Source organism: Protopterus annectens, chromosome 5.part0 (assembly GCF_019279795.1).
Source record: "Protopterus annectens isolate FY-2018-M chromosome 5.part0, PAN1.0, whole genome shotgun sequence".
Taxonomy (NCBI): Eukaryota; Metazoa; Chordata; order Ceratodontiformes; family Protopteridae; genus Protopterus; species Protopterus annectens.
In genome coordinates this window covers 88,389,600-88,407,430 of record NC_056735.1, presented here as the reverse complement: position 1 = coordinate 88,407,430, position 17,831 = coordinate 88,389,600, and the positions used below count along the sequence as shown (strand labels likewise).

The following is a 17,831-nucleotide window of genomic DNA, read 5'->3' as shown; positions in this document are numbered from 1 at the left end:
TGGGTGTAAATAAGTGGGACAAAGGGATAGAAAAACATGCTCGATTACAGCTAATGGTGTGTTATAATGGTCACCAAACTGATTAACAACCTTTGCATTCTTACCTGTCCATATACAGCACATGAGGAAATTCTAATTTATTGTGTATCTTCTCTGGCCTTCCCAAGGCTTGATTAAATTCAAATCTGGAGAGCTCAAATGTTAAAACAGGAGGCAGCTCAGTGAACCAGTGCTGAAAGAGAGAGATTTATATCCATTACTACACTGCTTATGACATGCATTATGTACCAAATATTTAAAAAGTGAACCAGTGCTGAAACAGAGAGATTTATATCCATTACTACACTGCTTATGACATGCATTACATACCAAATATTTAAAAAAAAGAATGGATATGTGACAACTCACCACATCAGACATTCAAGATGTTAAAGTCATTCTTTGGGGGCATGTTGCGTAGCCCTTCTAAATGATAGAAGCAAATTCCATTTTGTCCCACTAATCACAAAGGAAAGTTATGTGGTTGCTACAAATCTAGATCCATGTTGTTTTCTGTCTAGCTCAGCAGATGGTTCATCAGATCCAATCTGGTCCAACATTGGCACTTTTTTGCAGGGTCTCAGACATAGGGTTCAGGCTTCACACCTACCCATGTCTTTCATCCCTACCACACCGCAGATAAAGTTTGCTCACCCGCATCCTACATATACCCCTAAAATCCAACAGGAAGCAGGAAGAACTGAAGAAACACAACAGTAGGCCACTGTATGTCAGGAGATACTCCAGAAAGGTCCAATGTAGTCAGTTGAGAACCAGAAAGATGATGATTTAACTGGGACAGAGGTATAACCTGCACATAAGACCACACGGATGTAACATTTTAAGTACATAACTTTTGCATAGAGTCTCTCTCCCATTCAACTCAACTGATGGGACAACTTTCCCAGGTACTAGTACTACAGGGTGGTCTCATGGAAGGATATTCTGAAGGATGGCAGATCTAGACTACAGGTCCAGCTTGCAATGGGTGACAAAGGTGTGAACAGTTGGCCAAGTAGTTATAGCACAGATGTAGCCTACAGGAACTCTGGCAAAGAAAGCTGCAGATCCTGCAACCACATTAGTTGAATGAGCTTTGGGTTTGTGAGGGGAAACAGAACTTTCTCTTTATATGCAAAAGTAATAAAATAACCCATCCAGATAACATGACTTTTGATACATCACCTCCCAAGTTGGCTCTTGAAAAGGAAACAAAAAGTTAATCTGTTTTCCTACAACTATTAGTACGATGCAAGCAGAATTTCCTTTCACGATGAACATCCAAATGCAAAATATATTCTCTGTTGGGAAAATATGAAAATACTGTCAAGTGTGGGTTACAGATCCGACTTGGCCGCATATCACAGACTTATGGATGCAACTCGTGAACTCTTCCTTCAACCTATAATGCACCACAGAACCAGCCTACCAATACTCAGAGTTTGCTGCCTTATAGATCCTAAGATAGAGTAGGAAAAAGGAAATAACTATAAGCTAGGGCTCAAATATGGAACAAAAGTTTGCAAAATATCCGTAAGTGAAAATGACAAGGAGGAGGATGAAGAGTTGAAGAATGAAAACTGACCAAGATAGATATGGTGAGCACGTAACTAATATCTGATGCGGTCGGCTTCATTCTTCAATGTATGGGACAGAGTCCCCAGCTACACTCTTGTGTGGCCCTCGTATAAGATAGATATGGTGAGCACGTAACGAATATCTGATGCGGTCGGCTTCATTCTTCAATGTATGGGACCCAGCTACACTCTTGTGTGGCCCTCGTATAAGATAGATATGGTGAGCACGTAACTAATATCTGATGCGCTCGGCTTCATTCTTCAATGTATGGGACAGAGTCCCCAGCTACACTCGTGTGGCCCTCGTATAAGGATATTCCAGAGAAATGCTGAACCAAAAGCAGCTCTTCCTCTAGAAGTCAAACCTAGTTTGTAATAAAGGTATGAGCATTAGACCAGGGAGCTGCTTGGCAAAGGTCACCAATGGAAGTTCTAGACCAGAATGCAGAAGTGGCCATGGATCTAGCTGAATGAGGCTTAGGAGGCTTTGATAGGGAGATACCTTGCTGAGTATATACAAAAGAAATGCAATCAGTAATACATTTTGCCAGGGTAACTTTAGAAACCAGTGATCCCAATCTGTGCAGTGAGAAACACCTGGTTCGTCTTACAGAGATCTTTAATCCTGTGTAGATAAAAACAACAGTTGTTTATGTACATCTAAACAATGTAACATGTACTTTCCCTTATTTTAAAAATTAAGTAAAACAGGCAAACGAATTGTTTGAAATTTGATTCAGAGGCTACATTTGTTAAGGACGATGGGTTGGTTCGTAAAGCAACTTGGTCCTTGTGAAAAACAATGTGAAGGGATTTGGATGACTGCCTGGAGTTCTGAAATCATCTTTGAGATGTTACTATTCAGTTTTGGTTGAAGGTTCAAAAGGTTGCATCAACCAAATCCTGTGGAGGAGACGGATCTTTCATTGGGTTACTGAGTAAGACAGTGCCCTTTAGAAAAGCCTTGCACAGTCTGGAAGAAGCTCAAGACGAAGTTTTTTCTCCTGAATGAAAATTTGATATGGTTGTTAACGGTTTGTGGAGAAACTAGCACCTTCCTGGAAAAATAGAGGCTAAGAATTCGAGAACTGAAGAAACACCAGTAAAAGGGGCAGTTTGGTTCTTAAGAGCCCAAGCTGAATATCTTTTCTTTTTACTTTTGTACATCATCTTGTAGAACTTTAATGGGAAGACAAGGTGGGGGGCTGGGCTGTCTAGCTATTAACAGAATTTTAGAAACCATGTGGTTAGTTTCAGGCCTGGAATACTGCGATGCTTCATCCGCAAGGGATTTGAGAGAAAGTCTGGACTGGAGTCCATTATCCATCGAGGATATCAAAGAGAAGACTGAAGGAAGGGGAACCACACTTGGTGAGGCCAGAAGAGGACAATGAGAATAACTCTGCAATCAATATGATTTCTGTAAAAATACTGGAATCAGAAATAATGGAGGCTAAGCATAAAGGAGACTGGAGGGCCAAAAGTGGACTAGAGTATCTCTCAGTGACTTCCCCGAGGGAGGATTAGAACAAAATACACGCGGCACTTCTTGTTGGGAGATGCAAAGAGATTGCAGTAAGGTTGGCCCCTATGACGAAATATCTCGGCCACTGACTGACAGAGATCACTCGAAGTAACAAAATGGACCTGCTGAGTTTATCCGCTAGTACGGTGGATTTTTGCCATAAGAAAGCAGGTGGAGGAGATCATCCATTTCCACACTCATTGCCTCTCAACAAAGGGGGGTAAGATTGCATTCCCCCCTTGTTTGTTAATGCACCTAACCACAGACAGGTCACTTTGTATCGCAACAGTCCCTAGAGGAAGAACATCTTGAAAGGCCTGCAACGCTAATAGAATCACTATCAGCTCTAGGACACTGATGTGCAAATTGGTCTCTTGGGGGGACAATGTGCCTTGAACAGTTAGTCCCCAAAATGCCCCCACCTCAACTAGGAGGTGTCTGTGGTCACCATGGCCACTGGAGGAGGCGGAATAAAAGGATGGGAAAACAAGCTGCAAAACTGATATAACAAAAACTTGGTAGAGAAAACCACTTTATAAAGCAAAGCTTTCGGGCAGAACCCTTCTTCAATACTAAAACTGTTTTAGTATTGAAGAAGGGTTCTGCCCGAAAGCTTTGCTTTATAAAGTGTTTTTCTCTACCAAGTTTTTGTGGAATAAAAGGATGGCCCAGGTAAATCTTGTCTGACTGAATCCACCAACAAAGATGTTTTCTGCATACTCCAAGTTTGACTGGGAAGGATAGAGGAAGTTGCAGAACAGACCACTGAACATCTAAAGTCTACTGAAGAACATGCATTTAGTAATGTGCCACAGGAACCGATTGTGACTGGCCCGAAGCTGAAAGTGCAGATATCTGTGTGTGTGTCTGTTAATCTTGACATGATAGTATGCGTCCTTAATGAAAAAAAAGAAATCATTGGAAACCAGGGCAGAGTGACCTGAAATCCTTTAACTCCTCCAAACAATTATCCAGGTGCACAGAGTGAACTAAAGTCCTTTAATGATTCCAAACAATTTCCAGGTATACTTGCATATCTGGAAATTGCTTGGAATCACTAGAGGACTTCAGTTTACACTATGCACCTGGAAAATTGTTTGGAATTAAAGGATTTTAGCTCACTCTCCCCTGGTTTCCGGTGATTTTTTTATTTTGGACTTAGCTGGTGGATTTGCCTGCTTGCTGGTTCACTCATCTTTTGTTGTAATATGCATCCTTATGATCAACTGAGCACAACCAATTGTTTTTGTGCAAAAAGTGGATGGACTGAACCGTGACCATTCAGAACACTGCCTTCATAAACTGCTTCAGGTTGCTTAGATCCATAATTTGTCTCAGGACTCCTGTCTTCCTTGGCACTAAAACATCCTTGAGCAAGTTTCAAATCCTCTTTGGTCTGGTGGGACCTCCTGTATGACTTGTCCAGCAGCTTTTGAATCTTTTGAGTGGCAGCTTCTCTCTGACTGGGTGAAACATCAGGAAGCTTTCTTTTGGTTGGGGAATCTGGAAAAATGGTACAAAATCACCTCCGAATATTTTTTTAAGCACTCAGGAATCTTTTGTTTTAAAAGCCCAAGCATCTGGGTTGGGTACAAGGACAAGCTTCCCCTTGACCTACTCCAATGGTGAGCAGTCAGGCAACTCTTCAGCAGTGCTGAAAAGGTCCGTCTGGAAGGGAAACTCAAAAACTCCTAGTTTTGCAGGCTGCCTCTGCAGCGAAGATAGCGTCTTCCATTTTAACGCCCCTGGAAGAGTTGTCCCCACGTGAATCCTGGAAAGATCCCTTGGATTTACAAAACCACATTTTCTTATTCCCTCTAACTCTGGGAAAAGGATCACTGAAGGGTACAAATGCAAACCCCTATGGCAGATAGGGTCTTTCCTTCCTGTCCACTGCGGGAAAGCATCTCTTTCACATAAAGGCCAACTAAAGACATTCCATCAAAAGAAGCATTTGCTGAAAGACTTGAAGGCCTCCACAAAATCCCATCCAGGCAGGTCTCCTAACGGCAATGACTGAAGCAGCAGCCCGTAAGTCACCCTCTGCAGTATGAGATATTAACCTCATGGGAACACTGGAAGTGGATAATAGAGTGGCTAGTTGTAAAGATGACCTCTTACCTTACTCCACAGAAATGGACTCCAAAAGACATTTGGAGAACTCCTTGGTCAAATTCCCCTGCAACCTTATAAAGTGCGCCAAATTTAAGGATTGCAAGACAAAGGTTGCCGAAGCAAATATGCAACTTTTCAAACCTGTCCAATGTCCTCGACTCTCTACTAGGGGGATGAGTAAAAAAGAGCTGCTCAGCTAGCTCCTTTTTGTGGCTTTCGCCGCAACCACAGCATCAACAGGGACTCCTTTGCTCCAATAGTGTCAGTCTTTGGAAGTGCCAAAATTTTGTATAGACTTTAGGGAATTGGTCTGACAAGAGTCCGGTTCCTTCCAAGCCCGACAAGAGACTAGATAGATAAGCTCATCAGCCAGGGGAATCACCAAAGATGTAGATGGGCCAGAACCAAAAGCTTCCAGAAATATTGACTCCTTTGGAGAGGGGGTATCTGAAAACAGTCAACCTTCTGTTTAAGAATCCTTAGAATGTCTCCAAATGAGACATCTGGTGGAAATCTGGGGGACTCTTCCTCTTCACTAAAATTAATATCTGTGAGAGATTCCACAGGGGAATCTACATGCCTCCTTTTGCATGTTCTCTTGCAGGGAACCTCCTCAATGGGATGCTCTGGAGAGGTATCCAAAGAGTGGAAGTTTCTCTAGGGAAATTGCCTGGATACTAGTTGGTACTGGCTGTCGCTGTGGAGTAGGTCTGATGGAATCAGAGCTCAGAACTGCTGGTGGAATCCGTGTAGGATCCAAGGAATAGAGAAATCTGATCTCCTAGATGAAGGAAAATCATCTCCACTACCTTGAATGCAGAAGCGGGAGAAGCCGTGGCAGGCATCACCACAGCTGAAACCTCTGAAGCAGCTAAGCCTTGACCCTGTCCGGATCTGTGCCTTGAAGCGGGAGCCAGACCCAAGCTATCCAGTGCCAAAACTCAGAGGAGCAAGGATGGCTCCAACACTGGAGTAGACCCTGGTCCCCCCAGATCCAAAGGTGATGCTTTGGCTCCAGGACTCATCTGATCTGAGGGGATAGGAGCACAACCAGTGCAGGAAACTGTCGGAGTCAAAGCCGTAGCCATCTTTCGATCAGACAGACCCTCTCAGAGCTCTCAGATCAGAGGTCTCAGAAGCCATGGGACCGATCACAGATGGAGATATCACTACATGGTAAGTGGAAGGAAGGCTCATGGATCAGATGGGAGCCGGAATAACCCCCATCTGAATCAGGGCTCTAAAGAATATCATCATCCTAAGCACATCAGCTTCAGAAAGACTTATGGAGGATCTAACGGATGAGTTAGTGCCTCAAGTGCTTCCTGAGTGTTGACTGAAGAAAAGGGAAGTAGAGCCAGAGAGATACCGAATCAATTGTGAATCTGGGTTAGAGACTTTCAGGACATATTGATAATGGTTGGGATCAGATGTTTTTGGATCAGTGCTCTGCTTGGGAGATTTTTTCAGTACAACAATCAGATGCAATGGTTTTCTTTTAGGATTTGAAGAAATTGGATCCAAAGTTCTTCAGAGTTGGCTCCGATGAAGCCACAGTGAAAGAGGCCTTCAAAGTCCAGGTAGGGGATCTTTTTCAAGACTCTGTAGTAGTTCTAAATGTTTATGTCGGGGTTTGAGCCCCTGACAAAGAGAAGGAAGATAAAGGCACCAATACCTTTGGTACCTTGTTTCAGAAATTGTTCTAGAGTTAAACGCGACACAAATAAAGCAATCAGTAGAAAGATATGTCACTCCTAAGCAATAAACACAGTCCCTGTGGGCATCATCATTTGAAGGAAAGACAAAACTTTGCTTAAAAAAACATGTAGTAAGAGTACCATAAAAGACTAGGAAAGCAAGACCAAAAAGGTGCAGACTGGCACTAACAATGGTATGCTATGAGACTACCAAAAGGGTATAAAAGATGGTAAAAAAGGGGATCTAATGCAATGAAAAAACGATACACTTAAGTGGAGAGGGAGGATAGCAGAAAAATATAGAATATAGGTTTACTGAAGTAAGAACTACTCAAATTCCACAAAAGCCTAATAAAAAGCTCCTGATAGAGGATCTACATTCATGCGAGATAGCAGCAAATGAGATCTGAAGTACTGTAGGCTAACTGGAGCATTATGGGTAGAGGGAGGAGCTTGAGAATTGGATCCATATGTCTGTGATATGCGGCAGAGTCAGATCCTTAACCCATATGCCGATGAAGAATGAAAAGGACACCAGACCTTTACTATGTCTCGAGGCACTTCTGCACCTCTGAATTCTTTAAAATGCTGCTGGCTGTTGTGTGCAATTTGAGTGGTTGCTGAGATATTATAAAGTTGCTTACAAAATATTACAAATGTAATAGTTACTGTGTTTACTGTGACTTAAACTTGGTTTAAGACCTAGAACCTAAAGAATACTACCACTATAAAAAAAGTTTGTGCTGAAGAGTTTACCATTATACTTCTTTCATAACCCCTGTGGTTCCAGACATATGAGTATGTGTTTGAAATGTGAGAACATAATTTGATTTTGTCAACAGGCTTAAACTCCGCCCATTAGAAGTTACAATTTCCTGAGCTCCATTGGACTGAATGAGTTAATATATAGTAGTTTGTAGAGAACAGAAAGTCATCTCAAGGCAAGTCACATTCTTATCAAAATTACATGGAGGAGCAGGTTTTGTGCATACAGACATAACAGTTTCATGGTTTACCCTACACAAGTACACTGCGGAGGACTGAGAAAAGAATATTGTATAGCTTCTGGAAAAGTCTTAGCCAAACATGGATTCAAAATGGATGGGGAATATGCCATTAAAGGATGGGTAGTACACCAATAAAAGTGATATGGTAGCATTAGAAGTCACTTCCTGCTAATCTAAAATGATGGCATACATCTCAATATGAATTCAAGAGTTGAATTTCTAGCCATGACTGCACCCTATCACATTTGTAACCGTGAGATACTATTTTGAGATCACCACAAAAGAACAGGAGACAGCAGACTATGGTGCTAAAGATGGCTCGACAGAGGTATAAACCATGGAGCCCATTTGATTTGAAAGACTAACCGAAACATAACCTTTATATTTTGCCTGTAAATGTCCAAAAGAAGCAATTTGCCAGCAAGGGATTTTTAGAAATACAACAGCTGCATAATGTCCTATTGAAATTTTCCATGTATTGTGATCTCAAAAAGCACAACAAGGACTTGAGTAAGACTGTTTGGGAACAGTAGCTGTGTACTTACCATAACTATAAGTTTAATCCAACATGACTTACAGGTCTTCAGGCCACTTGTTAGATCTGTTGCAGCAAAATGAGTGCTTCACAGCCACTAAGTTTTTTTACCATCATGCTCCAGTGCACAAGATTACCTCAGACTGAGTTTGACATGAAAGAAAAAGGAGTCCGTTGTAAATAACGGTAATGAATGAAAACATCCTTCAGGTCCCACAAATGGCAATTAAGAAGGGGCAGAGGGATGGAGGGTTATAACATCAGATGGATTTGAATAAAAAGGATCCAGCATTATGTTAAGTATAAGCAGTGGAGCTGAGTAAGAACTGAACACAACAGTAGATGTCCTACTGATCACTGTTGTAGGATTCTTAACAGAGGGGTTTGTAGCTCTCAGACATCCAGCAGGGGTACCAAAGCTTTACCTTACTAGGTCATACATCAGACGTATGACCTCAGCTTATATGCACAGGAATATAAAAAGGGACATACGAGCGAGGATTCTCAGACGATCTCCAGCCAGCCGCCTTAACACTACTAAGATGACACTGGTCAGCTACACATACCAAATGGTTAGACAAAGTACAGTTGTGTACACTTACCAAAAATGTAGATGTTAGAGTGTATTCACTGTTGCAGTCATCACATTTGGGTTATCTGCTTGCAGTAGCCCTCAGTCGGCCTGATTATCAAAGTCTTGGCTCCTGCGTCGGTTGCTGTCTCATCTTCCGTGACGGCAGGTAGTCAGGGGTATAAAGCATGCAGCAGATGCCATTACATCAGTTTTTCTTGCCCCAGATGTCAGGTGCTCCCCTAATGGGAAGCAATTAAATATCTATCTATACATCTATATCTATATCTATACACACAAGGTTATACCTCCAACAAAAAAGCAAATACACCAAAAAGCTTTTAAGTATAGTAAAGGAGAGTACAGGAGAGTACAGGTATAGCCAAAAGAAGTCAGGGGGCTGGAGGGAGGGTAACCAGGACTGCAACAGTGAATACACTCAAACATCTATATTTATGGTAAGTGTACACAACTGTACTATGTTCTTCGTGTTTCACTGTTGCAGTCATCACATTTCGGTAGATTCCCAAAGCTAAGGATGGGAGAAGGAATTTAGATAGCATTAGGACCGGCTATAAGGCCCTGCAAGACTGTAGTGGCAAAGCCAGGTCTGGATTTAGAGAATATTGGTAGATGATAATGCTTGGTGAAAGTATGTACAGAACTCCAGGTGGCAGCTTCTAGGATGTCCCTGGTAGGGACACCTCTGAGAAAGGCTGTACAGGTAGATGCAGCCCTGGTTGAATGGGGCCTAATCCCCTGTGGGATAGGTTTTCCATGGTGCTTACAGCAGAAATGAATGCAATGGCCTATCCATTTAGAAATGGTTCATTTTGAAATAGCCTTTCCCTCTGCCCCTGCAGCAAATGCCACCAGCAGTTGCTCAGATTTCCTTTGAGGTTTAGTCCTGTCCAAGTAAAATCTAAGTTGTCTGTGCACATTTACGGAGTGCAGTATCTGTTCCCCTTTGTTCTGTGGATTAGAAAAGAAGGTTGGCAAATGAATGGACTGATTAAGAGCCACCCTGGATATCACCTTGGGCATGAAGGAGGGATTGGTCCTGAGGGACACCCTGTCCGCATGAAAGATGATGAAAGGCTCCACTGTCATAAGGGCCTGTAATTCAGATACCCTTCTTGTTGAAGTGATTGCTAAAAGGAAGGCTGTTTTCCAAGAAAGGAATTTTAACTCTGCACTTGCAGCTGGCTTAAAAGGAGGTAGAGTGAGTTTTTCCAATACAAAGTTAAGTTCCCAGGCTGGAGTTGGGGCTCTCCTTGGTGGTCTTGCGTTTTTGGCCCCTCTGAGGAACTGCTTGAGCAGTGGATGAGAGAAGAGTGGTGGTTCTGTGTTGTAATGAGCTGAAATGGCTGAGGCTTGAATTTTGATGGAGGAAAAAAAGGCCCTTGTGAAGCATCTCAGTTAAGTACTGAAGAATCTGAGGTAAATTGGGCGCTGCTGTGCCCATCCCTCGAGTCTGGTTCCAGGCACAGAATCTTTTCCATTTTTCAGCATAAGATTTTCTAGTACTAGGCCTCCTTGCCTCCAAAATGACATCCAACACTTGTTTACTGAGGGATGGTAACGGAGAGATTAGGCAATTAGCCAGGCTGCCAGGTTCAGGGTTTGAAGCCAAGGGTGCAGAATCTGGTTCTCCTGCTTGACAGCAGGGTAGGAGTCCGAGGCAGGTGCCATGGAGCCAGCAGTGACAAAATGCGCAAGAGGGGGTACCAGTATTGGCGTGGCCAGTCTGGTGTAATCAGTATCATCCTTGGTTTGTCCTGTTTGATCTTTAGTAGTACTCTGGAGAGGAGAGGCAGAGGAGGAAAGGTATAAACTGATAGATTTTTCAGGCTGAAGGACAGAGCATCCACTTTCCAAGCTTGTTTGTGGGGAGTTCTTGTGCAGAATTTGTCCAATTGGTAGTTCTGGGGGAAGGCAAACAGGTCTATATCAGGGCTCCCCTATTTGTTTATCAACATGTTGAAAGTCTTTGCTTCCAGTTTCCACTCTTGTGGGTCCATGAGATTTCTGCTTAGTTCATGCCAGTGTATTTAGTTTTCCTGGCAGGAATTGAGCCTGTAGATGCACTTGGTAGCTCAAGGTTGTGTTCCACAGAGCCATGGCTAGTCTGCAGAGGGGGTAAGAATGGGTACCCCCCCTGCTTGTTTATGTACCACATAACAGTGGTGTTGTCCTTCTTTGCCATTAATTGTCCTGAAAATGTGGTCCTTGAAGGCTGTCAGAGCATTCTGTACAGCTAACATTTCTTTTTGATTGATATGCAGGTGCATTTGACTTGGGTTCCATTTGCCCTGAATGCACTTCCCTGACAGGTGAGCCCCCCATGCATAGTCTGATGCGTCTGTAAGGGTTTGGGCGGCAGGGGGTAGAGTGAATGGTAGTCCCTTGTTTTGGTGGCAGGCTTCTGCCCACCAAAGGAACTCTAACCGTAGGCAATGTATGAAAGGAAACATTGCTTCTAGATCCTGAGAATGTTGACACCATAGGCTTTTTAGATACCATTGTAGTTTCCTCATATGCAGTCTTGCATATGGAATTAGAATGCAGGAGGCCATGAACCCCAAGGCTTGCAGTATTTGCCTTGCAGAGAGCAGGGTTTTTGTGACCATTAGTTTGAAGTAAGTTGTCAAATGAATTTGTTTCTCTGGCATGAGGAAAGCCATCTGGGAAGTTGTGTTCAAGCTTGCTCCCAGGAATATAATTTGACAGTGTACCAGATGTGATTTATTTTCGTTTATGGTGTACCCCAGACAAGTTAGCACCTTTTATACAAATGCCAGATGATTCAAAAGTATGCACTGGCTTTCTGCCTGAATTAGACAATCGTCCAGGTATGGGTATATTTGAATATTTCTTTGCCTGCAAAATGCACTGACTGGAGCTACGCACTTTGTGAATACCCTGGGCGCAGCGAATAAGCCAAAGGGCTGTGCAGAGAACTGATAGTGCATGTAGCCTGCTTTGAAGTGTAGGTGTCTTCTGCAAGATTCCCGGATTGGGATGTGCAGGTATGCTTCTTTTAAATCCAGTGTTGCCAACCAAGCATCTTTGCCTAGCATAGGAAGTAACTAGTGAAGAGTTAGCATCTTGACTTTTGGAATCACCAAAAAGGTGTTCAAGATGGAAAGGTCCAGGATAGGACGCCATGAGTTGTCTTTTCTGGGTACCAGGAAAAGTCTTGAGTAGAAACCTTGTCCCTTTTCCTCTTCTGGTACAGTTTGAATAGACTTTATGCTTAAGAGAGAGAGCATTTGCTTTTGAGCCTCTGCCCACTGATTTGGGGGTAGATCTGGGCAACCGTTTGGGGCTGATAACGTGCGGAAGTGAAATCTGTATCCTTGGGAAACTATATTTAAAACCCATTTGTCCTGGGTAATGAGTTCCCAGTTTTTTGCCTGCAGAGCAATCTTTCCCCCTAAAGGAGCAGTCAGTTGAGAAGTGCCTGGAAGTTTTGAAGTTAAGTCACTGAGACTGTTTACCATAGGGGGGAGTCTTACTACTTCCTGATTTGGAAGTGGGAGAACCCCCACTGCTTAGTCCTGTGCGTACCCTGGGACTGAAGCCTGGGTGTTCTGCTAGTTCTGGGTTTGGACAGAGAAGGTCTGGAAGAGGCAGGAAAAGCCCAATTCTTAGAGGGCCAATGCCTTTTAAATCTTGGAGGCTGTACTTGTAGGAAATCTTTAACAATTTACATAGATTTAGCTTTTTCCTCCATCTTAAGAACTTCTTTTGCTTTGTTGCCAAACAGGCAGTCCTGATTTAAGGGAGCATGCAGCAACTTAGCTTTAACATGATCTGGCAGAGATTGCTCCTTAAGCCAAGTATGCCTTCTAAGTACAGACCCAGTGACAGCAGCCCTGCAAGATGGCTCTATTGAATCAAAATCACATTGCAAAGTATGCTTTCCAACCTGTTCAGCAGAATGCATTTAATCCTGTAAATCCTTATTTTCAGCACAGGCAGGAATCAACATAATTTTCTGTTTAAGCAATCGAATAATATGCTGCTGATACTTTAACATATGAAACTGGCATCTTAAGGCCCTAATGGCAAAGTTGCAGAAGTGTATATCTTCTTACCCCATCTATCCAGCGCCCTGGAGTCTCTGTCAGAGGGAGTAGGATTTTTGGCAGTAGTAGCCTTAATGCCCTTGGGACCCTGTGAAATGGTCTCAGGATCTGCAGTAGGATTTTTAAAAAGGAACTTGTGAGAGTCAGGAACCCTGTAATATCTATCGGGTTTTCTGGGAGCAAGAGGTAGAGAGTCAGGGGCCAAGCTAGATTCCAAAAAGGCATCATCAACAATGTCTAGTACAGGAGGGATAGCTAAAGGCCTGTGTTAGGGCAGGAGTAAGAAATCCCTAAGCCTCTTTTTGGAATCAGAGTAATCCTGGCTTTCTCAGTGAAAGTGCTCCCTAAGAGTATGCAGGGCTTCACCAAAAGCAAAATCCTCGGGGGGGGGGGGGGGGACAGAGGGAATAGTCTCCTCTGCATCAGAATCCTCATATGTAGATAAGGGTAAATCCTGGTCATTAGAAGAGACAAATTTCACAATCCTGGTCAGAAGTATCATAAGCAAATTCAGTCCTAGGTCTCTTACGGGGGGGGGGGGGGGGGCAAGGGGGGGTTGGCTTCCCCTGATTAAAGTAATAAGGTCTTCAGCCATTCTTATTTGTTTTTTAGGCATACAGGCCTGACCATGCAGTCTGGGCATCTGTTTTCTAGACATGGTTCGGGTTTTAGGCCTTGAAGAAGATGGCGTCGGTTTATATGCAAGTCAGTAGGCCTGAATACACCCTCAGAAGCTGGTGCCTGTACAGCAGCTCCGGACCCATCCAAGGTAGAGACATCCACAGGATCCACAGTTGAAGCATCTCGTGGCATACCGGACTTCGAATGGGTCTCAGTAGAGGCCTACGAATCTGAAGTAGCAGGTATCAGGGGCTGTGAAAGTGCCTCACTGAGTACCGGCGAACTGGTGACTGGCTTAGGAGAAATGTCGTCGGCAGCTTTGGACCTAGGCAGCCTGTCTGTCCTTATCTTTGCGTTTGTTCGGAATGTTGGTAGTCAGATGGCTTACCAAAGACATATCTGGATAACTGAACAGAGTACCAAAATATTTAGAAGGATAAATATACTGACGAATAGTTAGTTGCTTAAATAAGGCACAAAACCGACAGCGAGGTACTTCGTGGTCAGGGCCTAGGCAAGGAATACGGATGGCTTACCAAAGACATATCTGGATAATTAAACAGAGAACCAAAATATTTAGAAGCATAAACATACAGACGAATAGTTTGCTTAAATAAGGCACAAAACCGACAGCAAAGTACGTCGTGGTCAGGGCCTAGGCAAGGAATACAGTACGAATGAAAATCTTTGTAAGGTATTTGCTTTCCACAAGAAATACAATTATTGACTTTTATTGACATCGGTTTAGAGCAAGAAAAAGTTTCCCCAACGGTGTACTTAGCTTTAGTTGAAGACTTCGGTTCTGAAACTCGAAAACAAAAATTTCAGGAGTTGGCCGACCGGCACTTGCAAACTGCTTCTGCTTCGGGCACTGCACAGCAAAAAAGACTGATGTAATGGCATCGGCTGCATGCTTTATACCCCTGACTACCTGACGTCATGGAAGATGAGACAGCAACCAACACAGGACCCAAGTCTTTGATAATCAGGCCGACTGAGGGCTACTACAAGCAGATAACCCAAATGTGATGACTGCAACAGTGAAACACGAAGAACATCTGAAGATGGAAGTGAAAGAGAAGCAGGGATGGAATACTTGAGTGATCAGTAGGATATCCACTGTTATGGTAAGTCCTTACAGAACTCTTCTATGTCCTGACTGAAATCACTGTTGCAGTAGTCCTGACAAGTGGGTGGCTCCCAGAGCAGAAGAAAATACAGAATAGAGAGGATCAGCTGTTCAGGAGTGCAGCAGGATACACCTAGCAAAGGCAGCTCTGGATCTGGAAAAGGCATCAACCTTGTAATGCTTGGTGAAGGTGTGCACAGAAGACCAGGTGGCTTCTTCCAAGATGTACCTGGCATCAGGCCCCAGAAGAAGCTACTGCCCAAGTGGAACATGTTTTTGGGCAGAAAGGCAATACTCCCATTCTGTTACACACAATATGGAAATAACCTTCGATATCCAAGATGCAATTATTTGCTTAGAGACAGACTGGCCCAGCTTGGAATCGGTTAACAAAACAAATGACAGCTTTTGTCCAAGTAGAACCTTAGCTGCCTGTGAATGTCTAGTGAGTGAAGAATTCTCTCTCCCCTATTCAGGGGATTGGGACAAAAGGTAAGAAGGTAGATAGCCTGACAGAGGGACATCTTATGCATGAATGATGATTGGCCCCGAGAATCACCCTGTCCCTGGGTTTATGGCTATTCGACCCAAGTTCAGACCTTGTGTGAGCACAGATAACAGCCAGCAGGAGTCTCTTCCAGGTGCAGAATTTTAAAGTGGCAGAAGCTGCTGCCTCAAAAAGGGGACAGAGTTTTTTCCAGCACAAAGCTGAGATCCCAGGGAGAAGAAACATGTTTCCTTGGTGGTTTAAGATACAAGTCTCCCTCAAAAATTTGACCTCCATCCTGGGAACAAGAGGAGAGTCAAAAGGCAAGCAAGGATTAATGGCAGGCAGATAGGCTTTAATGGAGAAGCAGGTCAAACCAGAATGCAATAGTTCAGAGACACAATGACAGAGGGAGCATATGATAAGCATGGGTCCTGGCTGTGCCTGTAGCGCTAAACAGAAAATCTTTTCCACTTAGCTGAACGATTTTCTGATGGGCAGGTTTTCTGGTTTCCAGTAAAACCTGAACTACCTCCTTGGAGAAGAGGTTTCTTAAGGATCAGAACCCTATCATCCACAGAGTGAGATGGAGGCTAGATTTGAATGGAGAAGCAGACTTGCTACTGAGTGACCAGATTTGGAAGTTGGAAAGGTAGTCACAGGCTTTTGTTTCCGAAGGAGCCTCCCAAAAGGAGATTTCCTATGTAATTTGTCTGAAAATCCCTTTTGTGTTTTTGTCTTAATGAAGTGGTTCTGGCTGGATAGTTCCTGTGATATCTATGGACTGCAGAAAGTAAACTTTACCTACAGTCCTTCATAGTCTACTATTGCTCTTGCAGGGCTATGAAGAGTTTTGCAGCTTCTGGGACAAAAAGATCTTTGTCTAAGGGTGAATCTAGGACTTAAATTTGAAGTCTTCATGGATGTGCCGACTGTGCAACCACGCATGCTTTCAGATGACTGAACCAGTGACATTATCTTATTCACAGACTGTAGGACAGACAGCAAATATTTTGTCACGTGTCTGGCAGTTAATAGCACTGAATGCAAGAGTGACATAGGTGTAGACCATTCCTCACCAATCCACAGCCCTAGTAGCCTTGTCTGTGGGAAGGGCACTGGTACTGGCACTGGGGGGTAGTTTATCTGAGGAAAGAGACAGCAGCAGGGTCTGCCACAGGGCCCTTGCATACGTATCCAAGTTCATCAGGCACCTTACAGAATCGATCTGGTCTTTTATGTGCCAGTGGTGGAGAATCAAGAGGTGAACATGTTCACTGAAAGGTGCCCCAGTATGTGTCTAGTACTGGAAGGACTGGACAAGGGGCTGGTGTTCCCACTTCCACAAGACAGTAGTCATCTCTTTTGACAACTGATTTGCTTTGATTGCCATTCAAAATGCCTCATCATGTTCTGAATAATTTTCCAGAAAGATGCCTCCTTAACAGGAGAGTGAGGATACAAGGAGTCTCTCATCTGGGGAACTCATTTGTGAAGGAAAGTCCAGGGAATAATCAAGGTCCACCTCCTGTTCGTTCTCAGAAGAAAAGGAATCCAGAGTGGCTCTTTGGGGTGTGTGTTGTGGCAGCTGGATCACAAAAGAAGACTTGAGGGCCATGATTGCTTTAAATCAGCCCTGGGAAAGATGATTCCATTCTTTTCCTTTGGAAGCCGTACGGGAGATCACATGCCTAGTTTTTTGCTTTTTGTTTTTAGGTATGAAATTCGCCTGATGTCTTGGCAGTTTGGAACTTTTGTGAACTTACTAACAGTGCCTGGAACTGCTTTCCATGACTAGGATTGGAGGAACTCTGTGCGGTCATCTGAAATGAGACATGGTTCGTCCAGGGTATCCGCAGCCTGCAAGGCCTCAAAAGCTATACCAGCCTCCAACTGGGTGTAGGCAGCAGGAAAGTGAGAAGGTGTCTGACAGTCCGCAGGTTCTGCAACCTCAGCAGGTGTATCTGACTCGGATGTTAAACAGTCATTTCAAAGTCTCTCAAGTTTCTTTGGCAAAAGGGCAATGTTGGATTCTAGGGATTCCACCATTTTGGCTTGGTTCAGGTGTTTCACAGAGTTTAGAGGAATTTGTTAAGGCAGTACAGCCACGACCTAAGGTATTAGGAACAAACAACTGGCAGATGGAGCAGGTTTTGTATTTGTGTTCCAAGCCTAAATGAAAAAAACCACTTGGTGTGGAAGTCCTTGTATCTGATCTACCTAATGCACTCTCGCTTACCTCTCCTAGCTAATACACAACAAAAATGATCTACACAATTCAAAAATATGAAAAGGGTCGATTTCCCAATGGAGCACCTATCTGACAAGTGAAAAAGCAAGGCAATGGTACTCACTGATCCTACACAGATCAGTCAAACAGATGTATGACCTGCATTGGGGCGGTCAGTGAGCCAGTGAAGTGCTCATGTGTACGTCC

At 43.5% G+C, this 17,831-nt stretch overlaps 1 protein-coding gene across 1 annotated transcript in view; it reads right to left on the bottom strand.

Annotated features, from left to right (window-relative positions):
- USP25 (ubiquitin specific peptidase 25) overlaps positions 1–17,831 on the bottom strand; it is a 2,531,105-nt gene that overhangs the window by 1,331,029 nt on the left and 1,182,245 nt on the right. Inside the window, exon 11 of the mRNA XM_044071806.1 lies at positions 105–232. Coding sequence (XP_043927741.1) covers positions 105–232 — 128 coding nt within the window. The remainder of the gene's footprint in view (positions 1–104; positions 233–17,831) is intronic.